Source organism: Castanea sativa, chromosome 12, assembly GCF_040712315.1.
Source record: "Castanea sativa cultivar Marrone di Chiusa Pesio chromosome 12, ASM4071231v1".
Classification (NCBI taxonomy): domain Eukaryota; kingdom Viridiplantae; phylum Streptophyta; class Magnoliopsida; order Fagales; family Fagaceae; genus Castanea; species Castanea sativa.
Genome location: NC_134024.1, coordinates 34,030,835 through 34,056,076, shown reverse-complemented (window position 1 = coordinate 34,056,076; position 25,242 = coordinate 34,030,835). Strand labels below are relative to the sequence as shown.

Below are 25,242 nucleotides of genomic sequence, written 5' to 3'. Positions count from 1 at the left end.
GGTTTTTTAAGTACCACTAATTACAACCTCGCACAAAAAGCATTTTCTCATAAGAGAATTTAATTAATTGTATATGTATTAAACTATGAATCAATTTAAAAAAAAAAAAATATATATATATATATATAACCCTTTACCAAACCAATAAAGGGCAAGATTTATTTTTTCTAAAATAAACAATGTCATATTACTTTCTTTTTTTAAATAATAAATTTTGTGTTCTTGGTAAATAAAGAATTATATATATATTTTACTTTCTTTTTATATTAAAAATTTTCATCTACTCATATTATGAGCTTATTTGCTAGTGATAGAATACAGACAGAAATTTAAGTTATCCAATAATGGTAGTTAGAAATGAATGATAAAAATAGTTTTTTTCCCACCATTAAAAAAATGTCAACTTATCTTTAATCCCAAACCAATCTATCTCTTTCGAAGTATACATAATGTGATCATAATCTCTCTTCTTAAATACAATGTTTATTTCAATACATTCACAAATATATATCGAATAAAAATATACTTGTATGAAGATGCTTTGCAAGCAAACAAAATGTCATACCAATCTTCGCTTAACAATGGTTAATTAGACCGATTAGGTAAACAATTTGTTGTTGATAATCTATTGAGATTATTTTCTTTGTAGAAAATTCAATATTGGTCCTCAAAAATATTACAAATAAACAATTATTAGCGAAATCTACTAATTAAGTTTCTATATGCATCCTTATATAATAATAATACTAATAATAATAATAATAATAATAATAATAATAATAATAATAATAATGAAAATGAAAATACAATTGAAAATTTTAAAATATGTCACTCATCCAATTATTTTTGTTTGACTAATCATTGCTATTTTCTAAATAATTGGCAATATAGGGTACTTTTAAAATACAACTATTAAAAGTACTTTCTTTAGAAATTAAAACTACAAATTTATCCACCCAAATGGATTAAAATATAAAATAATAAAAAACTTAGTAAAGTCTCATAGTTTAACATCTAAATGAATTGCTCAAAAAATAAAATTCTAACTATTCTAACTTCCAAAAAAATCTAATTATTAACGTAAATCAATTCAAACCAATGGAATAAAGAAAACTTGTGTTCGAGAATTGAAATACCAAAATACATAATATGCATAAAATCGAAACAAATTTGTCAAAAAGAGAAATGTATTTGATATGAAAATTAAATTAATAATAATAAAAGAACCATTAGCAAAAAAAAAATCCATAAAAAGAGAATGAAAATTATTATTATTATTATTATTATTATATAAGAAAAGAGAAGCAAAATTGAAAAAAAAAAAAAAGCATGTACCCTTTTATTTTTTGGGTTCGCGTCCCATCAAATTGGCGCGCGTTTCAAAATTCCAGAAATTTGGCCAAACTGTGCTGCAATTGCAATTATATCGATTGTTTCATTCTCTCTCTCTCTCTCTCTCTCTCTCTCTCTCTAGCGTAAAGCAAACACAATAAATCGAGCAATCAGTGAAATCGGAGAACCAAAGCTTGTATTAGATCAATCACTGCACATCATATCTAGGTAATTCACCGCACCACTTTTGCTTTATTATTTAATTCTTAGCCTTCATTTTGATTTCACTTCACACAATATATCACCGACTCTCTCTCTCTCAAGTTCTGATCGATTACTCTCATTCTTATTGATCTGATAAATTAGCATGTTTCTTCTTCTACAAATCTTTGACTCAGTTTTACTAATTCAAGCATTTTGATTTTCTCCTATTCAATTTAGCTATTACAAGTCAATTTCCTCATATGTGATTTTGTGACGTTCTTAGCTGACACTGCAATTTTTATTTTTTATTTTTGGTGTATTTCTTTCACCGAGATTGATGATTTTTTCAGTTGATTGTAAATTCACTTTGAGCTATGCTATTTTGTCATTCTTGTGATGAAATTCTATGGAAATTCATTTCCGGTAATTACAATTTCTGTGACGCCAAATGATTTTCCGTAAATCAACATTGTTAAGATAGTGTATAACCTGATTGTATTGCCTATTCCTGCTTAGATTGTGGTATGTTCAACGGAATGCCTTTGCCTCCTTTGGGATCTTCCTATGGCTATAATTACTACTTTAGCTAGAAAAAGTCATCATTTAATTGCTCCGACGTGTAATTTTTGACATATTTATCGTAGAATAGCATAAGCATAGGCCGCATGGAATTAAGATCCTCTAGAGTTCTTAAAAGTTAAAACCTTGTCCATCCATTTTGAAATGAATGGATTGGATTTAATTTACCACGTAATCAATAATTCAAATAGATACCACAATGGTGATTGATAGTCGGCGTTTTTTTGAATGTTGATGATGTGGTAAAACCTAATTTAATCATTTCAAAATGGATGGATCGGATTTTAAGAACTTTGCAGTGGAGTTAGCCTAAGAACAATAGATGATCTTAATCCAATATCTAATTTTGGCGTATATGTTGCTTTGTCATCTATTTCACAATATGTATGTTCTTTCACAAATAGTGGCATTCTTAACTTTTGTTGCCCCTCTGCAGCCTCAGCCTTAAATTGCTCAAATGGAAAGTCAAGGGACTGAAGTTATGAGGAAACGCATGAAACCAGCTGTATGTCTGTTTTTGTTCGTTCCTCGCTCTTATCAAGTCTATAGAAAAAATTAGGAGTAAAAAATCTGATTTTTTTATGGTTGTTAGATGGAAGAGAAGGAAGAAGATGGAGTAGTCTTAGAGATTGAAGAAAAGGAAGAATTTCAGACCAACATTGCTGGATCTGAGGAGATGGAACTTAATATTGCTCAGATTCTAGAAAAGATTGAGCGCTTCACTCAGCTGGTAGCTAAATAAACCTAATGCAGCTGTATATTCTTCTTAACTACATGTTGTATGCATAAACCCAATTTTTTTTTTTATCTTGATAAGTTTGAGATGATACTATGCCCAACTGAAAGCTGAAACATAATTCACATGGTGGCAATGACTTCTTTGAGATGATACTATGTCCAACTGAAAGCTGAAACATAATTCACATGGTGGCAATGACTTCTTCATATGCCCAGTAATGGCTCTTCAGTCTGCAGCCTTATTTTCTTGTCAAGCTCTTTATACATTGTTCGTGTAGGTGTCTGAGCTGCTGGAGTCAGGGAAGACTAGCTTTAAGGAACTGAGTAACGAATTTGAGGAGCGTATGATTATGTGAGTTTACAAAATATAACAGAACTTAAAATTTTAAAGCTGGGCCTCTTTTTCATTTTTTTACATTGAATTTTATGTCTGTAGGATACATAAGGAACAAATTGAGAAATGGCAGGAAGAGATCAAAGACCTGCGGTTGCTTGATTCCTCGAATGAGGAGGCCAATGCTCGTCTGCAAAATGCTCGATACTTACTACAGAGTGCTCACATTGATTCTTGATGGTAATTTTCAATACGTTCTTTCTATTTTATCATGTAAAGCAAACATTTACAAGTATATCACTTGACAGGCCTGCAACATTATACATGTCCCTTCTAATGCACTGAAATTTTTTCACTTGAAATTATGTGTGGACATTAGGGCTGCAATCATTTTGTAATGATAAATTTCTCAATAAAAAATTGTGCTTGAATCCTAGGGCTATGAATAGCCCAAGCCAAGACATGCTCAGCCAAGTGTTGGGCTATTGGGCTTGGTTGAATAGGAGTTCAATAATGTTTGAGCTTAGATCAGTTTTAACCTGGAATTGTAGCAGCTCTTCAACATCTTGGAGCATTAAAATATCATATCATCTTTTTCTCATATTTGTGATGAGGTCTTGGTTTTCTCTTTCTAGAAATGACTCACTTAAAGTAGGAAACTTGTTTTTAAGCAGGTATGAGTGATCCATGTACAGTACTCAAAATAGTGGAAATTAAAATTTTAAAAGTAAGATGAAGTAGGTCAGTATATTGTAAGTATTTCAGGTTTAGGATCAATTTAAGAATATGAGTCAAGTTTGTTAATGTTCACAAGCCATGCCAAGCAAAAGATTAAACTCAGGCCTGAATTTGGATTGCATAAGTGTAATAAAGTTTGAGCAACAGCCAACTAGACCAGTTTAATATGAGCTTCACTTAGGAAGCCTGTTTGATATCTTGCCCAGTCCTAACTGTATAAATACTGACCAATATCTGACGATCGTTTTTTCTTCTTCTTCTTCTTCTTCTTCTTCTTGTTTTTAGCTGAATTCTGATAGATGATTTCAGCACTGTTTCAATATACTATTGTGGAGAAACTGATGCTTAGGTACTTCTATGCAGGTGTTCCAAGACTGCCTGTCAAGGACTGAACACATTCATTCTGTTGAAAGATATTGAGCTATAAGATACTATGTTTAGTGCTTTGGTTTGTACAATCTGCATCCCAATTACTAATGCATGGTTTTCTTCACCAATCTAAAAAGTATAGGGAGAAAAAGGAGTATTTGAAGTAGTTTCCCAATTTCATGTGAATAGCTAAGCAGCTCATGCTAATATCTAAGCAGTGCCAGTCCATTATGCACTAGAAGTGATATAAATTCTGATGGGATGCATTTGATATGGACTATTAAGTATTTGCATATGTTTTACATGAACTGAAGGTATGCTTCAGGCAGCTGATTGAGTCATCTCTTTAGCTATGCCCACAATATCCCATCTCTAGCTGTCTAACTCTATTTTGTTGAACTCTTGAGTTCCTCTCGATATGTCAGTTGCCACTATGGAGCTCTTGGTTGGTGTTTCTTTCTTATACTGAGGTCTCAACACTTTCCTAAGGCCTAAAACATGGTATACCAAGCAAGAAATACCCCTTGCTGCTTCATTTATGCATGTTTTTCCATTGATCTCCATCCCATTACTGATAGACATGCCTGCATTTCCTTTGCTAACCTCAAGGCTCAAGTCTTACTTCCATGTAATAAGAATCTAAGAAGCTGAAGAGGATATGTTTGATGCTTTTTATCACTGGTTGTGGTGTACTTCTATGAGTAAAATACCAAATTTAATACTTGCATGTGTACATAGTGTGGAACTTAAAGGTCACATATATAAGCTCAACTGGAAATATGTATCATAGGTACCTTTCTCCTTTAATCTTACAACCTGTAGATTTCAAGTTTTTAATAAGACCATTGATTATTGTGTGTTTCTTGTACATCTCTGGTGCGATTATTTCGTATCTGTCACTCGTACTAGTATCCTACACATGGTAGTTCTTTTTATCAACTAAAATCATGTTCTCTTCAGAAGTGTATAATGAGGGTAGTCATTTTCTATGATATCTTAAATCAGGTCAAATGCAATTGGTTTCTGTTCAATCACGTTTCTCTTGTGATTATATTGTGAATTTGTTTTTGCTCCTATTAAACATGGGATATTTTTGGGTCTTAGTGTGCTTTGTTCTTTTATTTTTGATAATCTAAGTGAGATTCTGGATTCGGCTTGCATTGCTTGTGCATGCACAGCTGTTGAGTACTCACTCTGACACTAGAAAAGAGGAATTAACGTATGATTAATCAAGTTGGATCAAAAACTTTTGAGGCTGCTATGAGTTCCAATCCTATGAAAGGAGAATACAAATTTGGGTCCTTGCTTGGGCTATTATTCTCCTTTCTTCCTCTATGAGTCATACCCCCCACTTCCTCAAGTTCAAATAACTTCTTTCTTCATCCAAGATATACTCTTGAGGGGCTTGGTTCCTCAGCCTGTGAAGATCTCATTGTTGCAATAGCATTGCCCTCAATAATCACCTCGAACACCAACAATGAGCGAAAATTGTATCTTGAACTTGAAGTGCAGCCAGTGCCTCTGTTTCCCTTGCGCCATTGATAATTCCTTCTTTCATAGCTTGCACTAAATTAATTCACTTGAAAGAAAAATTAAAAAGTTATATAGAACACAAGACACAAAATTAGACTCTAATTAACATCCAATTTAGATTCTAATTAGAATTTCTCTCATCTTTGACTTTATATATATTACTATGCATCTTGTGCTTATGCACATGAATGATAAATTGAAATAGTGCTATAGATGTTAGCTTGAGTTATTAAACATATACGACAATAGTATGATCAAGACATTTAGAAGTACTAAAATGGTTTTTCCCTACGATTTATATAATATTAGTTATGTCATGTTTTTCATTACATTGCTATTATGTATATAATTTTGAAAATAACTATTGGATACTACATATACAATATCAATTTACAATCATTATAAGTGAAATTCTACTAAATACAACACAAAATAAAAAGTATAGATTGGTCTAATAGTATCTCCTAAATTGAATGAGGATAGGTGAATGAGATCGTTTAGCTCAATTACAATTTTTTAGGATCAAGATTTGCATACAAAATATGTGAATAGAAACTGTATGAAAAATATGCTCATTAGTTTAAAGAAAAAATAATAACAAAAATCTAAACAATTTAATTTTTATGAAAAGCTAATAAAAGAAAATTTTAATTAGAATTGAATTTTCTCTAACCTTTGGTTTAATACACACACACACACACACACACACACACACATAAATATATATATATATATATATATATATATATATATATATATATATATATATATATATTTAACCTAGTTAGTAATGGATTGTACATAGTCATAAATAACTTATAAATTTGAATTATTTTTAGTTACACAAAAAATTACTTATAAATATAAAATCATTCAAACTCTTTTTCTTTTAATTTTATGGATAAAGTTAGATATATGATTAAGTTTTTTTTTTTTTAGGGTTTATTTATATAATTTTCCCTGTTTTCCACTCTGAATTGACTCATTTGGTACAGAAATTAAAAAAACTTAGATTAAATTGGACACGGGGCACAAATTTAAACTTTAATTGAAATATAATTTTTATACTGAATTAACTCACTTAATAGAAAATTTTAAAAGTTTAAATTAGATGAGACACGTGGTGTAAAATTAGACTATAATTGAATTTTAATTTGAAATCTAATTGAATTTTCTCTCAGTTTTGCCTATATATATATATAGGCTAGTATGTAACAAGTGCTTATGTGCATGAATGATAAATTGAAGTGGCGCTATTGACGTTAGTTTGGGTTATTAAACATATATGACAATATTAGTTTCCTCCAAGTTTCTCATTATATTGCTATTATGTATATAATTTTGAAAATCACTAGTGGATAATACGTATACAATATCAATTTACAATCATTGTACGTGAAATTCTATTAAATACAACACAAAATATAAAGAATAGATAGGTCCAATAGCATCTATTAAATTGAATGGGGATAAGTGTATGAGATTTTTTAGCTCGATTACAATTTTTTAGGTTCAAGATCTTTGCATACAAAATATATGAATAGAAACAGTATAAAAAATATGTTCATTAGTTTAGAGAAAAAATAATAGCAAAGATCTAAAGAATTTAATTTTTCTGAAAAGCTAACAAAGGCAAAATCTAATCTCACTTCTAATTGAATTTTCTCTAACCTTAGGTTTAAAATATATATTGTGGGGGATAAAAATCAAACATTGTGTTCGAGCTGTGAACAAGTAATTGATTTGCACAATTAATTTATAAAAGATATAAGGAGAAATTTCCTCAGTGGGAGATCAAGACAACTGACTAGAAAGAAAGATCGAAAAGTAAAACAATTAAATTATCCATAAATTGTTTTTCCAATATACATAGACTAGAAAAAGACTCAAAAAACTCTTCATCCTTTTTCACTATTACAATACACTCTTTCCCCCTCTTCTTTAGAATTTCTGCCCTCAAAGTCTTTTTCGACCCCCCTACCTTACCTTCTCTCCCCTTTTATAGGTGTCCCCTTCTCCCTTATCCCCCTCGCTGGCTTTTTTCTAGTTGGTTCTAGGGGATACTTGTCACATCACCTTTATATTTTTCTCGTTTTCAACATGAAAGTGGGCTTTTGAGGGGTGTTTGTACTATTCAGGCTATCCTGCCTACATTTAATGTGAAAGTACCTGTTCACTCCCAAGTGCAGGAGATTGTAGTAATATAATTCTTGGAGTACCGAGGTCGAACCACAAGGAGCAGGGTAAATTCAAAGACAATATAATTAAATAATAATTTGGGTGAAGAAGAAAAATAATTTTGCTTGGTGACTGTTAACAAGAATAATAATAAAAACTGATTTAAATCAATAATGTAAATACTAGGGCATCAGGGTGTTTCCCTATATCGATATGAAATTCTTTGTGATCTAAGAAAATATAAATTTCATAATTAATTATTCTTATACAATTAAAAACTTATGATTTGGTTTAACTGAGACAATTCAAGAATGCATGATAACCTCGATTAATAATGCGGTTAGAAAAGTTTTCAGAAAAACTCATTCACTTTATAGAACCTTATTTCTATTTGAAACTATTAGAAATTCATCTAAACAATAAGAAAAACATGATTGAACTTATTGAAAGCATGGAAGAACTAATACATCAAAAGAAATCTAATTGAACAATCAAATATGCCGTTGATAAAATCCTAGAAAGAATCACATTGAATATTCATACCATATAGAAGAAACATAACCCCTAGCCCTAGCAAAGACTTTAGGCTACCATTAGAGAAAGGAAAATACAAGGTTTTCTCTCCCCAAAATTCGTTCTCACAGCCTCCCTTCAAAACCCTAACATAAAAGTGTCCGAAGAAAATAAAAATTTTACTATTTTAATTTCCATCCTTTACAGCGGTAACTTGTGAGTTAATTTCGGCCTTTAAAACTTGAGAATTTCGAAAAACTAAAAATTAGAGAGTTGTAGATATTTAAGTTACAGATCCAACTCATCTGGCTTTGTGTCAATTGGAGTTTTGAGGAGAGAGATATACCCAAAATACTAATCGGTGCTCAGATCAGAATTTTCCTTTTCAGATTTTGCCTCTTTGATTTCTTTCCTTATTTGAAGCTTCCAATCATGGTAGATGATCCAAGCACTCCAGTTGCACCTCCTTATACATTTAAGCATGGTCCTTTAGCTCCACTTAATTCTAGTTTGGCCTCCATTCTCTCACAAATTCCTGTAAACTCATATTTCTCACATAATTTTCTAAAAGTAGAAAATTACACATAATGAATGTCATCTTATTCAAGAAATTATGTAAAGATAAATAATAGGGACTAATGCAAATCATGGCTTAATTTATACAAATTAAGCATAGTAATAAGGAGATAATGCCTACATAAATATATAACAAGTATATAATTTAAGGCATTATCACACACCCCAACTTAAATCTTACTAGTCCCTAGCAATCCACAAAGCACCCATGTCTACAAAAAGTGAAAAAAAACTAAAATACAAGCCACTTTCGTAAGCTACACGACTACACTTCCCATGTGCAGCAAGTCTTTGAACCCCTAGGTCACTCTAGTGGATGAGTTTACTCTCGTGAGGGTTCGTAGTGACTCTACCCACAAAAGTCAAAGGTTTCCTAAAAATTCTTGCAACAAATGTTAGTGTGCTTTATCATTATATCATACAAATGAACTTTCAATTTTGAGTTGGGATACTATTCATCATATTAAAGAGTTTTCACTAGCTTCACTTTTGGAGTGTGTGTGTGCATAGCTCATCCAATCAAACCGGCTTTTCCAAACATGCATAGACCAAGAATAATCTAGATTAGGGCCTCTACTCCAAAACCTCTCTTAAGTCATCAACACTCTAAAAGAACACACATAAAAGTAATGGTTTCTCTCTTCAAATCACATGTGAACAAAAAGGAAAGAAGAAGTTTTAAGAATATCACATGTGTATACAAAAGCAGCCGCTAAAACAACGGAAAAAAGATCTCTTGGAAATGATGTTGAATTCTTGAAAATATGAGGTTAATACCATTCTCATCTCTAGTTTTTATCCTAAACACATACTAGCCATGCACCTTTAGGTCAAGTAGGACTTAAAGCTCAGTGGTAGTATAATCTTATGAAGGCAAACTGCTTTCTTTGAAATATGAGGCATATGAATCAAATGCAGAAAATTCAAGTCAAACCCAACTCATAGCAATGACAACCAACTTGAATCAAAATAACATTTACTCAACCATATAACCCTTCAAAAATACATGAAAGATGTGTAAGACACTAATGATTTATTGATTGATTATGTATGTCTCATCTTTCTTTTTCTTTCTTTTTTCCTTTTTATTTTTTTTTTCTTTCTTCTTCTTTTTTTTTTTTTTTGGAAGAAAAGAGAGACAATGGTGGTATCTAAACTAAGGTTCTCAAATCCGAACCGAACTGTACGGCCTGACCGGGTTAACCGTGAATTTCTTGTTATTACGGTTCTTTTAGCTCTAAGAACGTCTCTATGCGAAAAAAAAGCAAGAAACTGCTCGAACCGCAGTTGGACTGGACGGTTCTAAGAACTGTGGCCGGTTTTCAAGGTTCGCACGGTTCCCTCAAAAAAAAAAAGTTAACGGCATTGTTCCGGGATACATACTGTATTTAGGCCGAAAAACATATATCGCTCGGTGAAGAATTTGAATAAAAAAGTCGGGAGAAATAAAAAAGAAAAACAGAGAGCCATATTTTACATTATAAACAATTTTCGCCTGAATGAACTCATCCTATCGCAACATGTCGTTGGTCGCCTGAAGCAACCCACAGTTGGTCGCTGCTTTCTTCTTCTTCTGCATTTCACATCCTCTGCTCTGCTTCTTCTCTTCTTCTTTTTCAATTTTTTGTGTGTTGTAAATTTGTAACGTCTGCCCTTTCGATGCCTTGTGCTTTCTTTTATGTGTAATTTCTTAGATTTGCAAGCCTTCACGTGACTATTTCATCCTTTTGGTCATTCAGTCATTTGAGTTGACTAAGACTTCACCCACTTTACATTAATTTCTAGGTTTTCTCTTTTCTTTTCTTTTTTTTCTTTTTTTTTTTTGCATTTGTTTTATGATCACTCTTACTAAAATTTAAAAACTATTATTAATTTGTCATTTATATTAGTATTATTGAACTAATACATGGGATTAAATAAATGGACATACTAGTGGAAATATGAACTTATTACAAAACTTGTTATTATCGTTATTATTAGTATTATCACAAGTTTTACTAATCAACATATAAAAAAAAATTATATCTATATTTGCTTAGAATTTGATATTTCTTATTTGTTTGTAAACGCTATGATATGAAAAATATATTTGAAATATGTATCTTTATTATAATTGGATTATTTTGATTTTATTAATTTAATATATTTATTTATAATTTAAATAATTATAAATTAATTATGACACCATCACGGTTCAACCTCGGTCTGACCTTAAAAACCTTGAACCTCTTACTTTTATGGTTCATTGAACGGTCCGGGTTTGAAAATCTTGATCTAAACACATCAATTGCTCAAAACCTAAACCCCCATGAGAATACCCATAAATAAAATATTTTGTGGTATTGTAGAAGTATTTCTCATGGCTCAAATGATGGTGACAATGGTTAATGTAAAGGTAGGTTGAATATTTGTTTAGCTGGTGACTAAAAATTTGGTGGTCTTAGGCTCTCATCTCCTAAAATTCCACATAAACCAGCATGACTAAGGACAAAAATAAGTAAGATCATGGTATATCTCCCCATAATGTTTCCAGTAGTTAACCAAAAAATATAGAGATCTTTTACAAATATTAAAGCATATGAAAGAAATTTAAGAGTTCAAACAAAGATATATTCTCACAAAAAAAAGTAAGGCTCAAGAGCTCTCTATATGGGTTGAGTTTTAGCTTATATCTAGCTTGTTCATGATCCATGCATATCCAACATCCAATCGTCCGCTAACCTGGCTATGGTGCTCAAAAGTTTCCAATTGTGCTCTTTATGAAAGAGTCTTAATATAACAAATAGAATAACCAACTCAACATTATTCATTCCATCACATGATATATAAAAAAAATAAATAAATAAATAAAATAAATAAATAAATAAATAAAAAACTTATAACTCTTCTGCATTCAAATTCAAGGTTTTTTTTTATTTTTTTAGAATTGAAAAGTTGCAACAAAAAAGAAAGAAAAAAAGAAAAAAAAATCATGCAAGGTTCAGCAAAATGTGTAGACCTCTCCCCCAACTAAAATAATGCATTGTCCTCAATGTATCAAAGCCAAAATAAATTCAAGTATAAAGGGAAGAAGTTACCTTAAGCATTTAATTTTTTTTTTTTTTTTTGAAATTTCTTTCACACCTGCAAATGTTAGCTCACAAAAGAAAATTAATAACAAGACAAAAAACAAAAAACATAAACAAAAACAAAAGGCAAAGAGAAAAAGGAAACAAAGAAAAAAAATTAAAACAAATATGGTACAATTTCATAAGGCTTTTACAGAGTTCACTTAGCATCCCAATAGGCAGGGATCTCCAGTGACATAGTCTCCTCCTTTGGTATAACCCCCCCTGAGTATGGTTTTAACCTTTGTCCATTTACTTTCAAAATTCTACTATCCACACGGTCCTCAATTACTATAGCTCCATGGTTAAACACTTCCCTTACAATGAAATGGCCATCCCACCTACTTTTTAGTTTACCTGGAAATTTATAAAGCCTCGAATCATAGAGAAGGACTTGCTAATTTTTCTCAAAATTTTTCCTCACAATGCTTTTATCATGAAATAATTTCATCATTTCTTTATAATTGCGAGTGCTCATATAAGCCTCATTCCTAAGCTCTTCTAGCTCATTCAATTGGAATTTCCTCAATTTTTCAGCCCCTTGTAGATCGAAGTTAAAGGCTTTAATAGCCCAATAAGCTTTATGTTCCATCTCTACGGGCAAATGACAAGGTTTCCCATAAACCAGACAATAGGGAGACATTCCTAAGGGTCCTTTATAGGCTATTCGGTAAGCCCATAATACATCAACTAGCCTTAAAGATCAATCTTTATGGTTTGGATTGACCGTTTTCTCTGAAATTTGCTTAATCTCCCTCTTGGCAAGCTCAACTTGCCCACAAGTTTGAGGGTGGTACGGGGTGGACAACCGATGCACCACTCCATACTTTTTCAACAATGCTTGAAAATAACGGTTACAAAAATGGCTACCATTATCACTAATTATAGCCTTTGGCATTCCAAATCTTGAGAGAATGTGTTCTCTCAAAAATTTCAAAACCGTTTTATGGTCATTAACCTTGCATGCTATGGCCTCAACCCATCTAGATACATAATCTATTGCCAAAAGAATATATAGATTACCAAAATATTGGGGAAAAGGTCCCATGAAGTTGATTCCCCAGCAATCAAAAACTTCTATCTCAAGGATAGGGGACATCGGCATCATGTTCCTACGTTTGATATGCCCTAACTTTTGGCACTCTATACACCTCTTACAGAAGTTGTAAGTGTCCTTAAACATAGTAGGCCAATAAAATCCACACTGCAAGATTTTTGCAGCTGTTTTTCTCACAGAAAAGTGGCCACCACAAGCTTCTGAATGGAAAAATTTTATAACATTATGGGTCTCATTATTAGGAATGCATCTTCTCAAGATTTGATCAGGGCAATATTTAAACAAATAAGGATCATCCCAATAAAAGTTTCTTACCTCAACAAAGAATTTTCGCCTATCTTGTGCGGTCCAGTGCTCAGGTATGGCACTCATGACTAGGTAATTCACTATATGTGCATACCATGGCAGCTCAGTAACAATATAAGTTGCTCACCTGGGAATGAGTCCCAAATAGGCATTTCTTTTAGACCCTCATCAAAAGTAAGTCGGGATAAATGATTTGCACTCCTTTCTTATCTTTAATCTCAAGTTGAATTCCTGGACCCAAATATACACACTTATGACCATTGAGCAATGGCTTAAGTTCTAGCTGTGGTGCCTCTTCACTTGAAGGCATAGGCTTTTTGTCACTTTTTGGTAGCTCCTCAAAGCGAGGTCTCCATCCTTCATTAATTGCCATCACCTGTTGTCCTTTCCAAAACCTGTGAGGAATCCAACAAAGAACAAATTTCAGATAAATGAATATCACTTTTTAAATCATAAGAATCAACATAATTATTAAGAAGAGCTTCAAGAGGATCAAAAAAATAATTCTTATTAAACTCTTCTTGAACCACTGCCTCAATGAGGTTCACATAGGCACAGTCATCATCCTCATATGGTTGTTTAGCCATATGAAATATGTGTAGCTCCAAAGTCATGGAACTAAAAGTGAGTTGCATCCTTTCATTCCTGCAATTAATTAAAGCATTAGTTGTGGCAAGGAAAGGTCTACCCAAAATAATAGGGGTATGAGCACTAGGATGTAAAACAGGTTGGTAATCTAGAACAATAAAATCAACTGAATAATAAAAGTGTTCAATTTTTACCAACACATCGTCAACCATCCCCCTCGGCTCCCTTACAGAGTGGTCAGCCAACTGTAAAGTTACTGAAGTAGGTTTTAACTCACCAAGTCCAAGTTTTTGATATACACTGAATGGGATCAAATTAACACTTGCCCCAAGATTTAGCAATGCATGCTCCATGATGTAATCTCCAATAGTACAAGAGATCATAGGACAACCTGGATCCTTATACTTTGGTGGGGTCTTATGTTGAATAACTGCACTTACCTGTTTTGTTAAGAATGCGGTCTTCTTCACATGATGTTTTCTCTTAATGGTGCATAGGTCCTTAATTACCTTGGCATATGTAGGCACTTGCTTGATAACATGCAATAATGGCAAATTTATCTTGACTTGATGCAAATACTCTAATATCTCAGATGTGGTGTCCAATTTCCTAGGTAATTTTAAGGCTTGTGGAAATGGTGGAGGGATTAGGCATTGTTCAATGTCATCAAACCCAAGTGACTCAGTTTTAACCTTCTCTTCTTCAACTGGGGTCTCTTTAGATTTCTTATTTTTTAAAGGAGCACTTTTATCAATCTCTTTACCACTCCTCAAAGTGGTCACAGCTTTTACTTCATCATGTTTATCCTTAGAGCCAATTTTTAGATTTTGATTGATGGGATTGGGTTGAGTTTGGGAAGGAAACTTCCCTCTCTCTATCCCACTCAATGAATTTGTAAGCTTAGTTATATGAATCTTGGTCTCTCTTACCACTTCATCTAGCCTAGTGAGCATGGATTCAAACTTTTGATTTTGCTCACTTTGCCTTTGAATGATAGTACTAAGTGCATCCTCCAAGGAAGGTCTAGATGATGATGATGCATGTGGTGAATTAACATTCCTTGGAGTAGGAGGATTCAACACATTGTCACTCTTATAACTCAAATACCGATGCATATTTGGGTTATAATTGTTAGAATATGAAGAATTATTTGGCCAATATGAATTAAATGCATGTACTTGTTCTTCTGGCACATTTAAGAATGATGAAAGTGATGCACATTCATTTATAGCATGGTTTATCTCATGACAAATTTTACACACCTCCATTGGGTCCTCTCTAAAGGTGGCACTAACACTCTTACTTCCTTTCATTTTGAGTGCCTCAATTTATTTAGTTAACATGCCGATTTTTGCACTCATGTTATCATCTTCCCTCAACTTGAAAACATTTCCACTAGAAGTGGTAATGTTAGTTCTGGTCCTATCGGTGGAGTCCATAGGGCTAGGTCCAATCCATGTGTTAGAGTTTTCAACTATCTCATCAAGATAATCCATTGCATCTTTGGGTTCTTTTTGTACAAAGTCCCCTCCGCATGAGAGTTGAAAAAACTGTTGGTCCCTAGGTGTAAGTCCTTCATAAAAATAGCTAACCAACCTCCAATCTTCATACCCATGAGTTGGACAAAAATTGAAAAGATCTGTGTACCTTTCCCAAGCTTGATATAAGGTCTCATTCTCTCCTTGGAAAAAACTAGCTATCCTTCTTTTTGCTTGCTGGACTTTGTGGGGAGGAAAATGTTTCTTAAAAAACTCATGAGCCATCTCCCCACAACTACCTATAGACCTAGGTTTCAAGGTGTAAAGCCAACTTCTTGCCTTATCCTTAAGAGAAAAAGGAAAGAAACGTAACTTAGCAGATTCAATAACATTTTGTGCATAGAAACTACTAATTACCTCTTCAAAAGCTCTAACCTGGACATAAGGATTTTCATTTTCTTGTCCCCTAAAGTCAGGAAGTATTGCCAATAAAACTTGTTTCAATTCTACATGTGGTGCATTAGGTGGAAACATGATGCATGAAGGAACATAATTTTATGTGGGATGCAACATACATAGTTCTTCTATTTTCCTCATGATTATTATGTGTTTCATCACCCATGATTGATAAAAAAGGTGAAGGTGAACGTGTGTCAAAAAGATTATCAAAGTAAGTTTCAAAAATTTCTAATTTGCCTCTCTTGGAGATCATAGCAATATAATTCTCGGAGTACCGAGGTCGAACCACAAGGAGCAGTGTAAATTCAAAGACAATATAATTAAATAAAAATTTGGGTGAAGAAGAAAAATAATTTTGCTTGGTGACTGTTAACAAGACTAATAATAAAAACTGATTCAAATCAATAATGTAAATATTAGGGCATCGAGGTGTTTCCCTATATCGATATGAAATTCTTTGTGATCTAAGAAAATATATATTTCATAATTAATTGTTCTTATAAAACTAAAAACTTATGAGTCAGTTGAACTGGGACAATTCAAGAACGCATGATAACCTCGATTAATAATGCGGTTATAAAAGTTTTCAAAAAAACTCATTCACTTTAGAACTTGATTTCTATTTGAAACTATTAGAAATTCATCTAAACAATAAGAAAAACATGATTGAACTTTTTGAAAGTATGGAAGAACTAATACATCAAAAGAAATCTAATTGAACAATCAAATATGCCGTTGATAAAATCCTAGAAAGAATCACATTAAATATTCATACCGTATAGAAGAAACATAACCCCTAGCCCTAGAAAAGAGTTTAGGCTGCCATTAGAGAAAGGAAAATACAAGTTTTTCTCTCCCCAAAATTCGTTCTCACAGCCTCCCTTCAAAACCCTAACATAAAAGTGTCCCAAGAAAATAAAACTTTTACTACTTTAATTTCCGTCCAGGTTTACAACGGTAATGTGTGAGTTGATTTCGCCCTTCAAAAATTGAGAATTTCAAAAAACTCAAAACTAGAAAGTTGTAGATATTTAAGTCACAGCTCCAACCCATCTAACATTGTGTCAATTGGATTTTTGAGAAGAGAGATACGCCTAAAATACTGATCGGTGCTCAGATCAGAATTTTCCTTTTCAGATTTTGCCTTTTTGATTTCTTTCCTTATTTGAAGCTTCCAATCATGGTAGACGATCCAAGCACTACAGTTGTACCACCTTATACATTTAAGCATGGTCCTTTAGCTCCACTTAATTCTAGTTTGGCCTCCATTCTCTCATAAATTCCTGTAAACTCATCTTTCTTACATGATTTCCTGAAAGTAGAAAATTACACACAATGAATGACATCTTATTCAAGAAATTATGTAAAGATAAATAATAGGGACTAATGCAAATCATGGCTTAATTTATACAAATTAAGCATAGTATTAAGGAGATAACGCCCACATAAATATATAACAAGTATACATTTTAAGGCGTTATTAGGAAGAGATTAGGTAGAGAGCATATCTTTAATGAGGAGGTGATTGCCTTTCTTATCCTTATCCCTTTATGATGTTTCTCAAGGTGATCTTGTTGATGGTGTCATCTCGGATTGAGCAAGGAATTGGTTACCCGTGGATCCTTATGTGTCTGCCAAGAGTGAAGCACTGCCTACTAACTTGGATACGAGCATCGAGGAAAGCAGTTAACTTAGGTCTCCACGGGATTTCTCTCGGGGAACTTCCCTTTGCATAACAGGCTTCTTCACTCTCCTCTTCTTTTTTGGTTCGAGCCCATCCTCTTGAGTTTGGTGTGTTGGGCTTTTGTCCTTTGACCCGCGTTCGAACTCATTCCCCCCACAATAGCCTCACACGATCTCTATCTTATTAATGCTGAGGTGGAGATCATGGATTAAGACAAAATGGGCAATCATTAACTGTCATTGATGGGACGTGGCGCAATCAGGCAATAAATGCTCTCCAAACTTGCCTGGATTCCCCGCTCTTAGATGGGTGACACGCATATCTGTGGACAGCCAAATGAAGGCCTAGGGAATTGAGAGGGCGCGGGAAACAAATAGTCACTTCTTGCTGTTTCTTGCCCCTTCTACCTCTATATTAAGGAGGAACCTAGACCAATTTGTGGGTTCCCATATCTTTTTCTCTCTAAATTTCTCTTAGTTTTTTCTTTCTGAGCTTCTCTTTCTTAAAACACAAGTGTTCCTCTGATTACCTTCAGACAACCCCAGGTGTTCTGCCCCTATATTTTGTGTTAGTAAGTCCCTCTTTGCCCCTTTTATTCTTCTTCTTTTCGTTTATTCTGTCCATCAGTGGGTTGGAATAATGGGTAAGTTTAAATCCATGGTTGATACACTTGAGAGGTTAGCTGAATTTAGGAGAGTGTATAAGATTCCCAAGGATGTAGGGGTGAGTTATTGCCCTGAATCCGAAGTATAATTTTCGAGAGGGGAAGGAAGGGTTATCTTCCTTTAGTAGGTTTTGTAGAAGGGGGTGGGGGGGTTAGAATCCTTATGAACAAACTTCTTACTGATTTTTTGAGGCATTTTAAGGTTTGTCCCGATCAATGCTCCCCTAACGTTTTTAGAATAGTTAATAGTGTGGCCGAGCTCAATAAAAGGCTCAGCCTTAGCTTAACCAAGCATGATATTAATTATGTATATAGTTTTCAAGATAGTAAACCTTGAGATTTTACTTTAAGACTTGGCACGGGGAAGTAAGGCTGATATCGGGTCTCCCTGATTCCAACAAGGAGATAGAAGGGGATTACTTGATCATCTTAGGAAACTAGTATCCCAATGGAATCCATTGCCCTACAACCACAGGTAGAGTAGGTGGGTAGAAATACTAGGAATTTTCTCCAAGTTTGTGTATGCTATTTATTTAACCCTTCCCCTTTCTTTATAGTTAAAACTGTCTTGTTTGTTCGTTCCTCCAGAGGATCAATCATTCTAGAAGAAGAGGCAGTTGATCAATCCACGGAATTGAACAGATTTTTGTAGTCCTCGATCTACGTTCATCCAAACGGGCAACTTCGAGCAACATTCCTCATACTTGGTTATACTCTCGTCTACCGGAGTTTCCAAAACGCCGAGAAGGCCCTCAAGCAAAAAGACCCATTGCTCCCACACATTGACGTTCAGGTTAAAGGATACGTTTTGTCTCCTACCAAGATAGCGTGGCAAAACGAGGGAAGAAGGCATAGCAACTCACCCACTCCTTTCACTCTGTCCAACCTCAGATTAACAGTTGCCATTCCTACTGAACATCCACACAGGAGAAGGAGAAGAAGGACGGGAAACTCCTCTTCGTTAAGTCCCTATGTCGGGACCTAGGAACTTTTCATCCCCACCACTCTCCCCGAAGAAGGAACCTCTGCCGAGATGTCCTATCAGAGGACCCGGGTCACCCTTAGCCAAATTTTGGCTACACCACCTATAGCTCAAGCCCAAAATCCACCCATTCCTTTAGTTCAAGCCTTAACTACTCCTATTGCGACACCAGTTGCCCCGATGTCCATTACCCCATCCCGAGGATTGCAAGGTGGGCAAAAACAATAGAGGGGGGAAAGGGTAAGTTCAGAGCCCAAAGTGACGATCCTTGACCCCGAAGGTTCTCCTATCGAGGAGGGCAACAATCCCATCGACACCCTGGAAGCCTTGGCCTACATAAGGGCTTTCATCGTAGACGGAAAGCCCTTTCCTACCACTGATAGAGTCAGGCCCTGGAGGGAGGGCTACGGGGGCCATGTCGCTGAGTGTGTGGGTAAGGAACTTCTTTTTCCTAAAGATATGAATCACTGGGAGAAGTGGGGAGACGATGCCTTCCTTCTCCACATGAAGAGTAAAGCAATCATAGTAAGCCTCCTATCTCTTTACTTCCTTTCCTTTACCCTTAGGTTGAATTTTGTTTCTAACTTCTACTTTGTAGGGTTACCAATTTTCCGCGGTGGTGGAGAGTAGGTACTTGGCATGTAGCCCATGACATTTTTGTTACGGCCTACCACATGCTCACAAGCAAAACCATTAAGACCATAGGCATAGACCAACCAAGGTAGACGAGAGGGCAATAGGAGAACCAAAGTAGGGTCAGCCTGACATAAGAATTCCATTTGAATATCATCATGTGAAGCAATGCAAAGGAAAAATGGAAGTAGTTGAGAAAGGGAAGAACACATACCGCAGGAGTGAGAGAAGGCATGAGGTGAGTATCTTTGAACTTATCATAGTCCTACCCGTCCATAAACCGTGCAGCATAAGGAATGCTATTCCTCCATAATTAGTACTCAGCGACTGTCATGGAAAACAGGGCAAGCATAAACGCTGGAGGGTCCATCGGAATTTGTGGGGCATCCTCACCCACCAACTAGCAGTGTACCCTCTCAGCCAAATAGGGTACCCTCAAGCCAGCACCCTCAAACGGTTGGGTGATCCCAGAAGTGACAAGAGCAACACCCTCTAAGTTTGGGTCCGCAATAGGGGGAAGGCTGGCCCATGGGCTTCATATGACCTGTGACAACACATAGGGTTAGAGGAAAAGCCCAAAGAAACATGCAAAAGAAATAATAAGAAGCATTGAATTCCTAACTCACCTCTTTAGAAGATAGCCCATTGAAATGAGCCCTAACCAAAGCGAAGCTCTTTAGATCTACCTCCGCACCACGAGCAATGAGACCATATTGCATGGCCCAACACTAAAAAGGAAAAATTAAGATGATTGTTTGCAAGAAAAGCAGTTACAATTTGCAAGTTGATAGTTTTTAAGATGACAGTTTGCAGGATGATAGTTTGCAAGAAAAATAAGTTGACAGTTTACAAGATGACAGTTTGCAAGAAAAGTAGTTACAATTTGCAAGAAGATAGTTTGCAAGAAAAATAGTTGCAGTTTCCAAGATAATAGTTTACAAGAAAATCAGTTGCAAGATACAAATTTGAATAGTTTGCGAGATGATAGTTTGCAAGATGAAGGCACAAATACAGTTTGCAAGAGCATGATGTGTAGTTTTCCTTGAGCCCAAATGACATGTGGATGAAAATAATTGCAAGAATGGGAAATACATGAGTTACAAATGGAAAGAAAAGGGAACTAACCTCCAGGAGCTTCCAAGTATGCATGTTGTGTGCCATGTGTGTGGGTTGGGCCTGAGCCATACGTTAAAACAAAATTTTGTCTCTTATTCCTTTTTTTTCCCGTTAGTGGAGCTCACAAATCAAAAGAAAATCATCTGTAGACACTGCATTTTGTACCCCTTACAACTCAAGGGCCCGTTCCCCAATAATGGTAAAATTCTATAGCCCAAGGACGGTTTAGGGTCCAATCAGATTATAAATTGACTTGAGGAACGTTTTGTGGTAAATATAACTCTTTTACGAATAAAATAAATCTATTTTTGAAAAATAAAGACCACAGAAACCCTAGGGTTACGTATGAATGTTTAATGTAAGTGTACACATACATAGGCCTAATTACGTGTAAACACCGCATTTTGCAACCCTTACAATTCGTGCCTCGGTTCCCCAATAATGCCCAAATTCCAAGGCCCAAGGTTGGTTTAGGGTCCAATCAGATGTGAAATTGACTTGAGAGGTGTTAAAATGGAAAATATAACTTTTAATGAGCAAAAATCTATTTTTGGAGAGTAAGGCTAAAGAAAATCCACGTGCAGGCACAAGTCTACGTACGTAGTTAGGGTTTTAGAGACATAAAAAAGGCATGTTTTCTACAATAAAGACTAAGGATTGGAATGAATCCCACATTGTCTAAGAGCCGTTCATAACCCCTATTTTTCAACTACATAAAACCTTACATGGTACCTTTTCAAGACACAGAAAATCCTAAGGGAAAACCTAAGATTCACTAGAAATAGTGAATCAAAGAGGAAGTTTTTCACAAAACATCCTCAAGTCAATTTTATTTTATTAGGGCTTTTTTTGGCCTTGACACTTTGAGTTTAAAATTACTAATCACATTTATATTGATGTGTGAATAGATAGACTGAGGGGAACGATCAAAATCAAGCTTGAAAGCTTTTTTTTGAGGTATTCTTTTAAAATTCTTTTTATATTTCTGCCTTGAATCTTTTCTTTAATCTGTTTCTTAGTTTAGTTTATGTTTATATATGTTTATTTAGGTTAGTATTAGGCTTTCTTTACATTTTAAAGCATATTAGGATGTTAGATTTATCTTTTTGTGCTTCTATTTTGCTAAATTGTTAAAATTTTAGGCCGGTTTCCATGTATGCATAATCCTTTCTACGTACACAGGCTTGATTATATGTACGCAGGCTTGTTCATGCGTACGCATGATCCTACCTAAAAACCCTAACTCTTCTATTTTGTTCTTTATCTCGTATAATGTGCTTTTGTTTTAGATTCTTTTTCACATATTTATGGTTTCGAGTCTATGTTTCACATGTTTATTGTTTGTTTACCTTTCACATGTTGGTTGTTTGTTTACATGTTTAAATTAGGGTTTTCTCTTCCTTTCTCGTCTTAATGCCATGTACACTCATTCACATGCTCATTCATTGATGCCATTGGTGCTGTGATGCAAGGAAGTAAGTAAAGGTAAGTCATGCAATCATATGTGAATGCATGTTTGTTTGATAACATGTTTTGATGATGAGCATGAATGTGTTTGGTGATCTTCATGTTCCCAATATGATCCTTTGATATTTTACATGTTGTTGCCTTGGATGAGATATGTAATAAGATGCTAGATGAATGTTAGGTGGATGTTGTATGCTTCTAGCATGTTAGATTAGGGTTTTCTCTCTCTTCCTTTCTTGTCTTAATACCATGTACATTCATTCACATGCCCATTCATTGATGCCATAGGTGTTGTGATGCAAGGAAGTAAGTAAAGGTAAGTCATGCATTCATATGCACATGCACATTGTTTGATAACATGGTTTGATGATGAGTACGAATATGTTTGGTTGGATAATATGTTCTTGATGTTCATGATGCTCCAATATAATCTTTTAAAATTACCGTGTTTATGTTGCGGCCTTAACATGATGTATATATGCTTACAAGCCTTGGATGTGATATGATGACATGATGAATGCTAAGTTGATGAGATGCCATGATTGATGTATGCTAGTGTTTGTGATGAATGATGCCATGTTGTATGCTTAGATTTATGCTAATGTGTGTGTGAGTTAGAATACAAGTATTGAACATGCTTTTAAAAAAGTTAAAATATAAGACATAATGGGAGGAGGCCAACCTTAGGGTTGGGCGGCTTTGGGTGCCTAACACCTTCCCAAAACCATACCTAAACTTCGAACTCAAGTAGTAAGATGAATAATCCTTTCTTGAAAGGATGCTATATTCATGGTTCTTAGACCATATAACTAGGTGGGGACTCCTTCACTCTCCATTGTGCCCATAGTGGCGACTCAACTGGGGACAATGAGTTTAATTCCTATGTGTCATATATCTTAACCTTAATAAAAGCTAGTTCAATACATATTTGCACACACATCACTTGGTTCTTTTTTTCCTTAACCTCAATTAATGATGAGTGGGAAGATGGAAAGCTCCATTCAGGCATAAATATTCCAAAGTTCATCCCACCAACTCACAATCGGTGCCATTGCCTATGATGAGTTTTGAATACATTAAAGATTTGCTACCAATCCACTATGGGATCCACTTTGGCCCTTGGTTGGAATCATAGCCCACCAAGTTGTGAATGACCTACTTATCTATCCATTTATCTTTAAGGAGCCTACCTACACTAGAGAGATCCTAAATCCTATCAAAAAGGGATACCCTTTATATATCTCTTGTTTGTTCAACCATACATCATGTGTTCACCTAATTCTAAAGGACAAATGAAAGATGTAGAAAATGAAGGGATACCCTAAAGTTATGGTACACCCTAAGATGTTTTGGGATAAAAGAAAAGAAGTTCTCACATATTAAAGGCTTATCCCTAAGTCCAAAGGTATATCTTAACTTGAAAGGTTCATAAGACCGTAGTCTAACTGCTATCATAAGCCCAAGTTGAAAAGGCTTTTTTGAAAAAGAAGACTTTGGGTCTAAGGTAACAAGTATGCTATGGACTTAGCATCCAACATCCTACAAAGTCAATATGTACCTCCCTAGTCTTGGGCCTCCTTGTTTTATGCCAAGGCCCAAAATGATGCTATTCATAGGCTCTAAGAGGAGGGCCAAAATATGTTATAGTGAAAGGGCTACTTAAAAAATTTCATTTGTAGTTTTTAAAAAACAAAATTGTAAATATTTTCAAAAAAACAAATCTTTTGCAAAGAAAAAGAATTCAAGAAGAAAAGTTTTCAAAAAAAGAATAATCTTTTAAATATTTTTTAGAAGTTGAATTTCCAAAAAAAAAAAATTGCAAAGAAAACAAATTCAAGAAAAGAAATATTTTTTAAAGAAGAAAAGTTTTCACAAAAAGAAAAATCTTTTGTAAATATTCTCAAAAAGAATCTTTTGCAAACAAAAGAATCCAAGAAAAGAAGTATTTTGTAATGAAGAAAAATTTTCAAAAAATAATCTTCTGTAAATATTTTTTAGAAATTGAATTTTATAGAAAAAAAAAAATCCTTTTCAAAGAAAAAGAATCCAAGGAAAGAAATATTTTGCAAAGAAGAAAAGTTTTCAAAAATAAATCTTTTGTAAATATCTTTTAGAAATTGAATTTTTTTTAAATCATTTTCAAAGACAAAGAATTCAAGAAAATACATCTTTTGCAAAGAAAAAGTTTCAAGGAAAAGAATTTTTAAATCTTTTGTAATTTTTTTTTTGGGAAACGAAAAGGAGAAAAGTTTTCGAAAAAAAAAAAGTCTTTTGTAAATAATTTTGTTTCTTTTTTTTCAAAAGTGGAATTTTCAAAACAATATTTTGCAAAGAAAAAGCATTCAAGAAAGAAATTTTATGAAAAAGATTTTTAAGGAAAAGATTTTTTGAAAAAAAAGCTTTTGTAAATATTTTTTCTTTCTTTCTCAAGAGTTGAATTTTCAAAAAAAAAAAAAAAAAAAGGAATAGTTTTCAAAAAAAATTTTTGAAAGGAAACATTCAAAAAGAAAATAAAAGATGATCCACAAAACCATGATATACCCTAATTTTTGGGCCCATTAAAACAAATTTCAAATCAAGAGAGCCCAAGATGATGAGCATACCATA

General features: G+C 34.0%; 2 protein-coding genes across 2 annotated transcripts; one reads left to right on the top strand and one right to left on the bottom strand.

Moving 5' to 3' along the window:
- Positions 1–1,329: 1,329 nt before the first annotated feature.
- LOC142619927 (uncharacterized) lies at positions 1,330–5,126 on the top strand. Its single transcript, XM_075793316.1, has 6 exons — positions 1,330–1,560; positions 2,552–2,620; positions 2,708–2,845; positions 3,132–3,205; positions 3,290–3,427; positions 4,289–5,126. The coding sequence occupies exons 2-5, from the start codon at positions 2,573–2,575 to the stop codon at positions 3,423–3,425; spliced, it is 396 nt and encodes a 131-aa protein (XP_075649431.1). The 5' UTR covers positions 1,330–1,560; positions 2,552–2,572; the 3' UTR covers positions 3,426–3,427; positions 4,289–5,126.
- Positions 5,127–12,904: 7,778 nt separating this feature from the next.
- Positions 12,905–15,465, bottom strand: LOC142620564 (uncharacterized). The gene is made up of 2 exons (XM_075793923.1): positions 14,047–15,465; positions 12,905–13,612 (listed from the first exon to the last, which is right to left on the bottom strand). Exons 1-2 carry the CDS (start codon positions 15,463–15,465, stop codon positions 12,905–12,907), a joined length of 2,127 nt encoding a protein of 708 aa, XP_075650038.1.
- Positions 15,466–25,242: the final 9,777 nt, after the last annotated feature.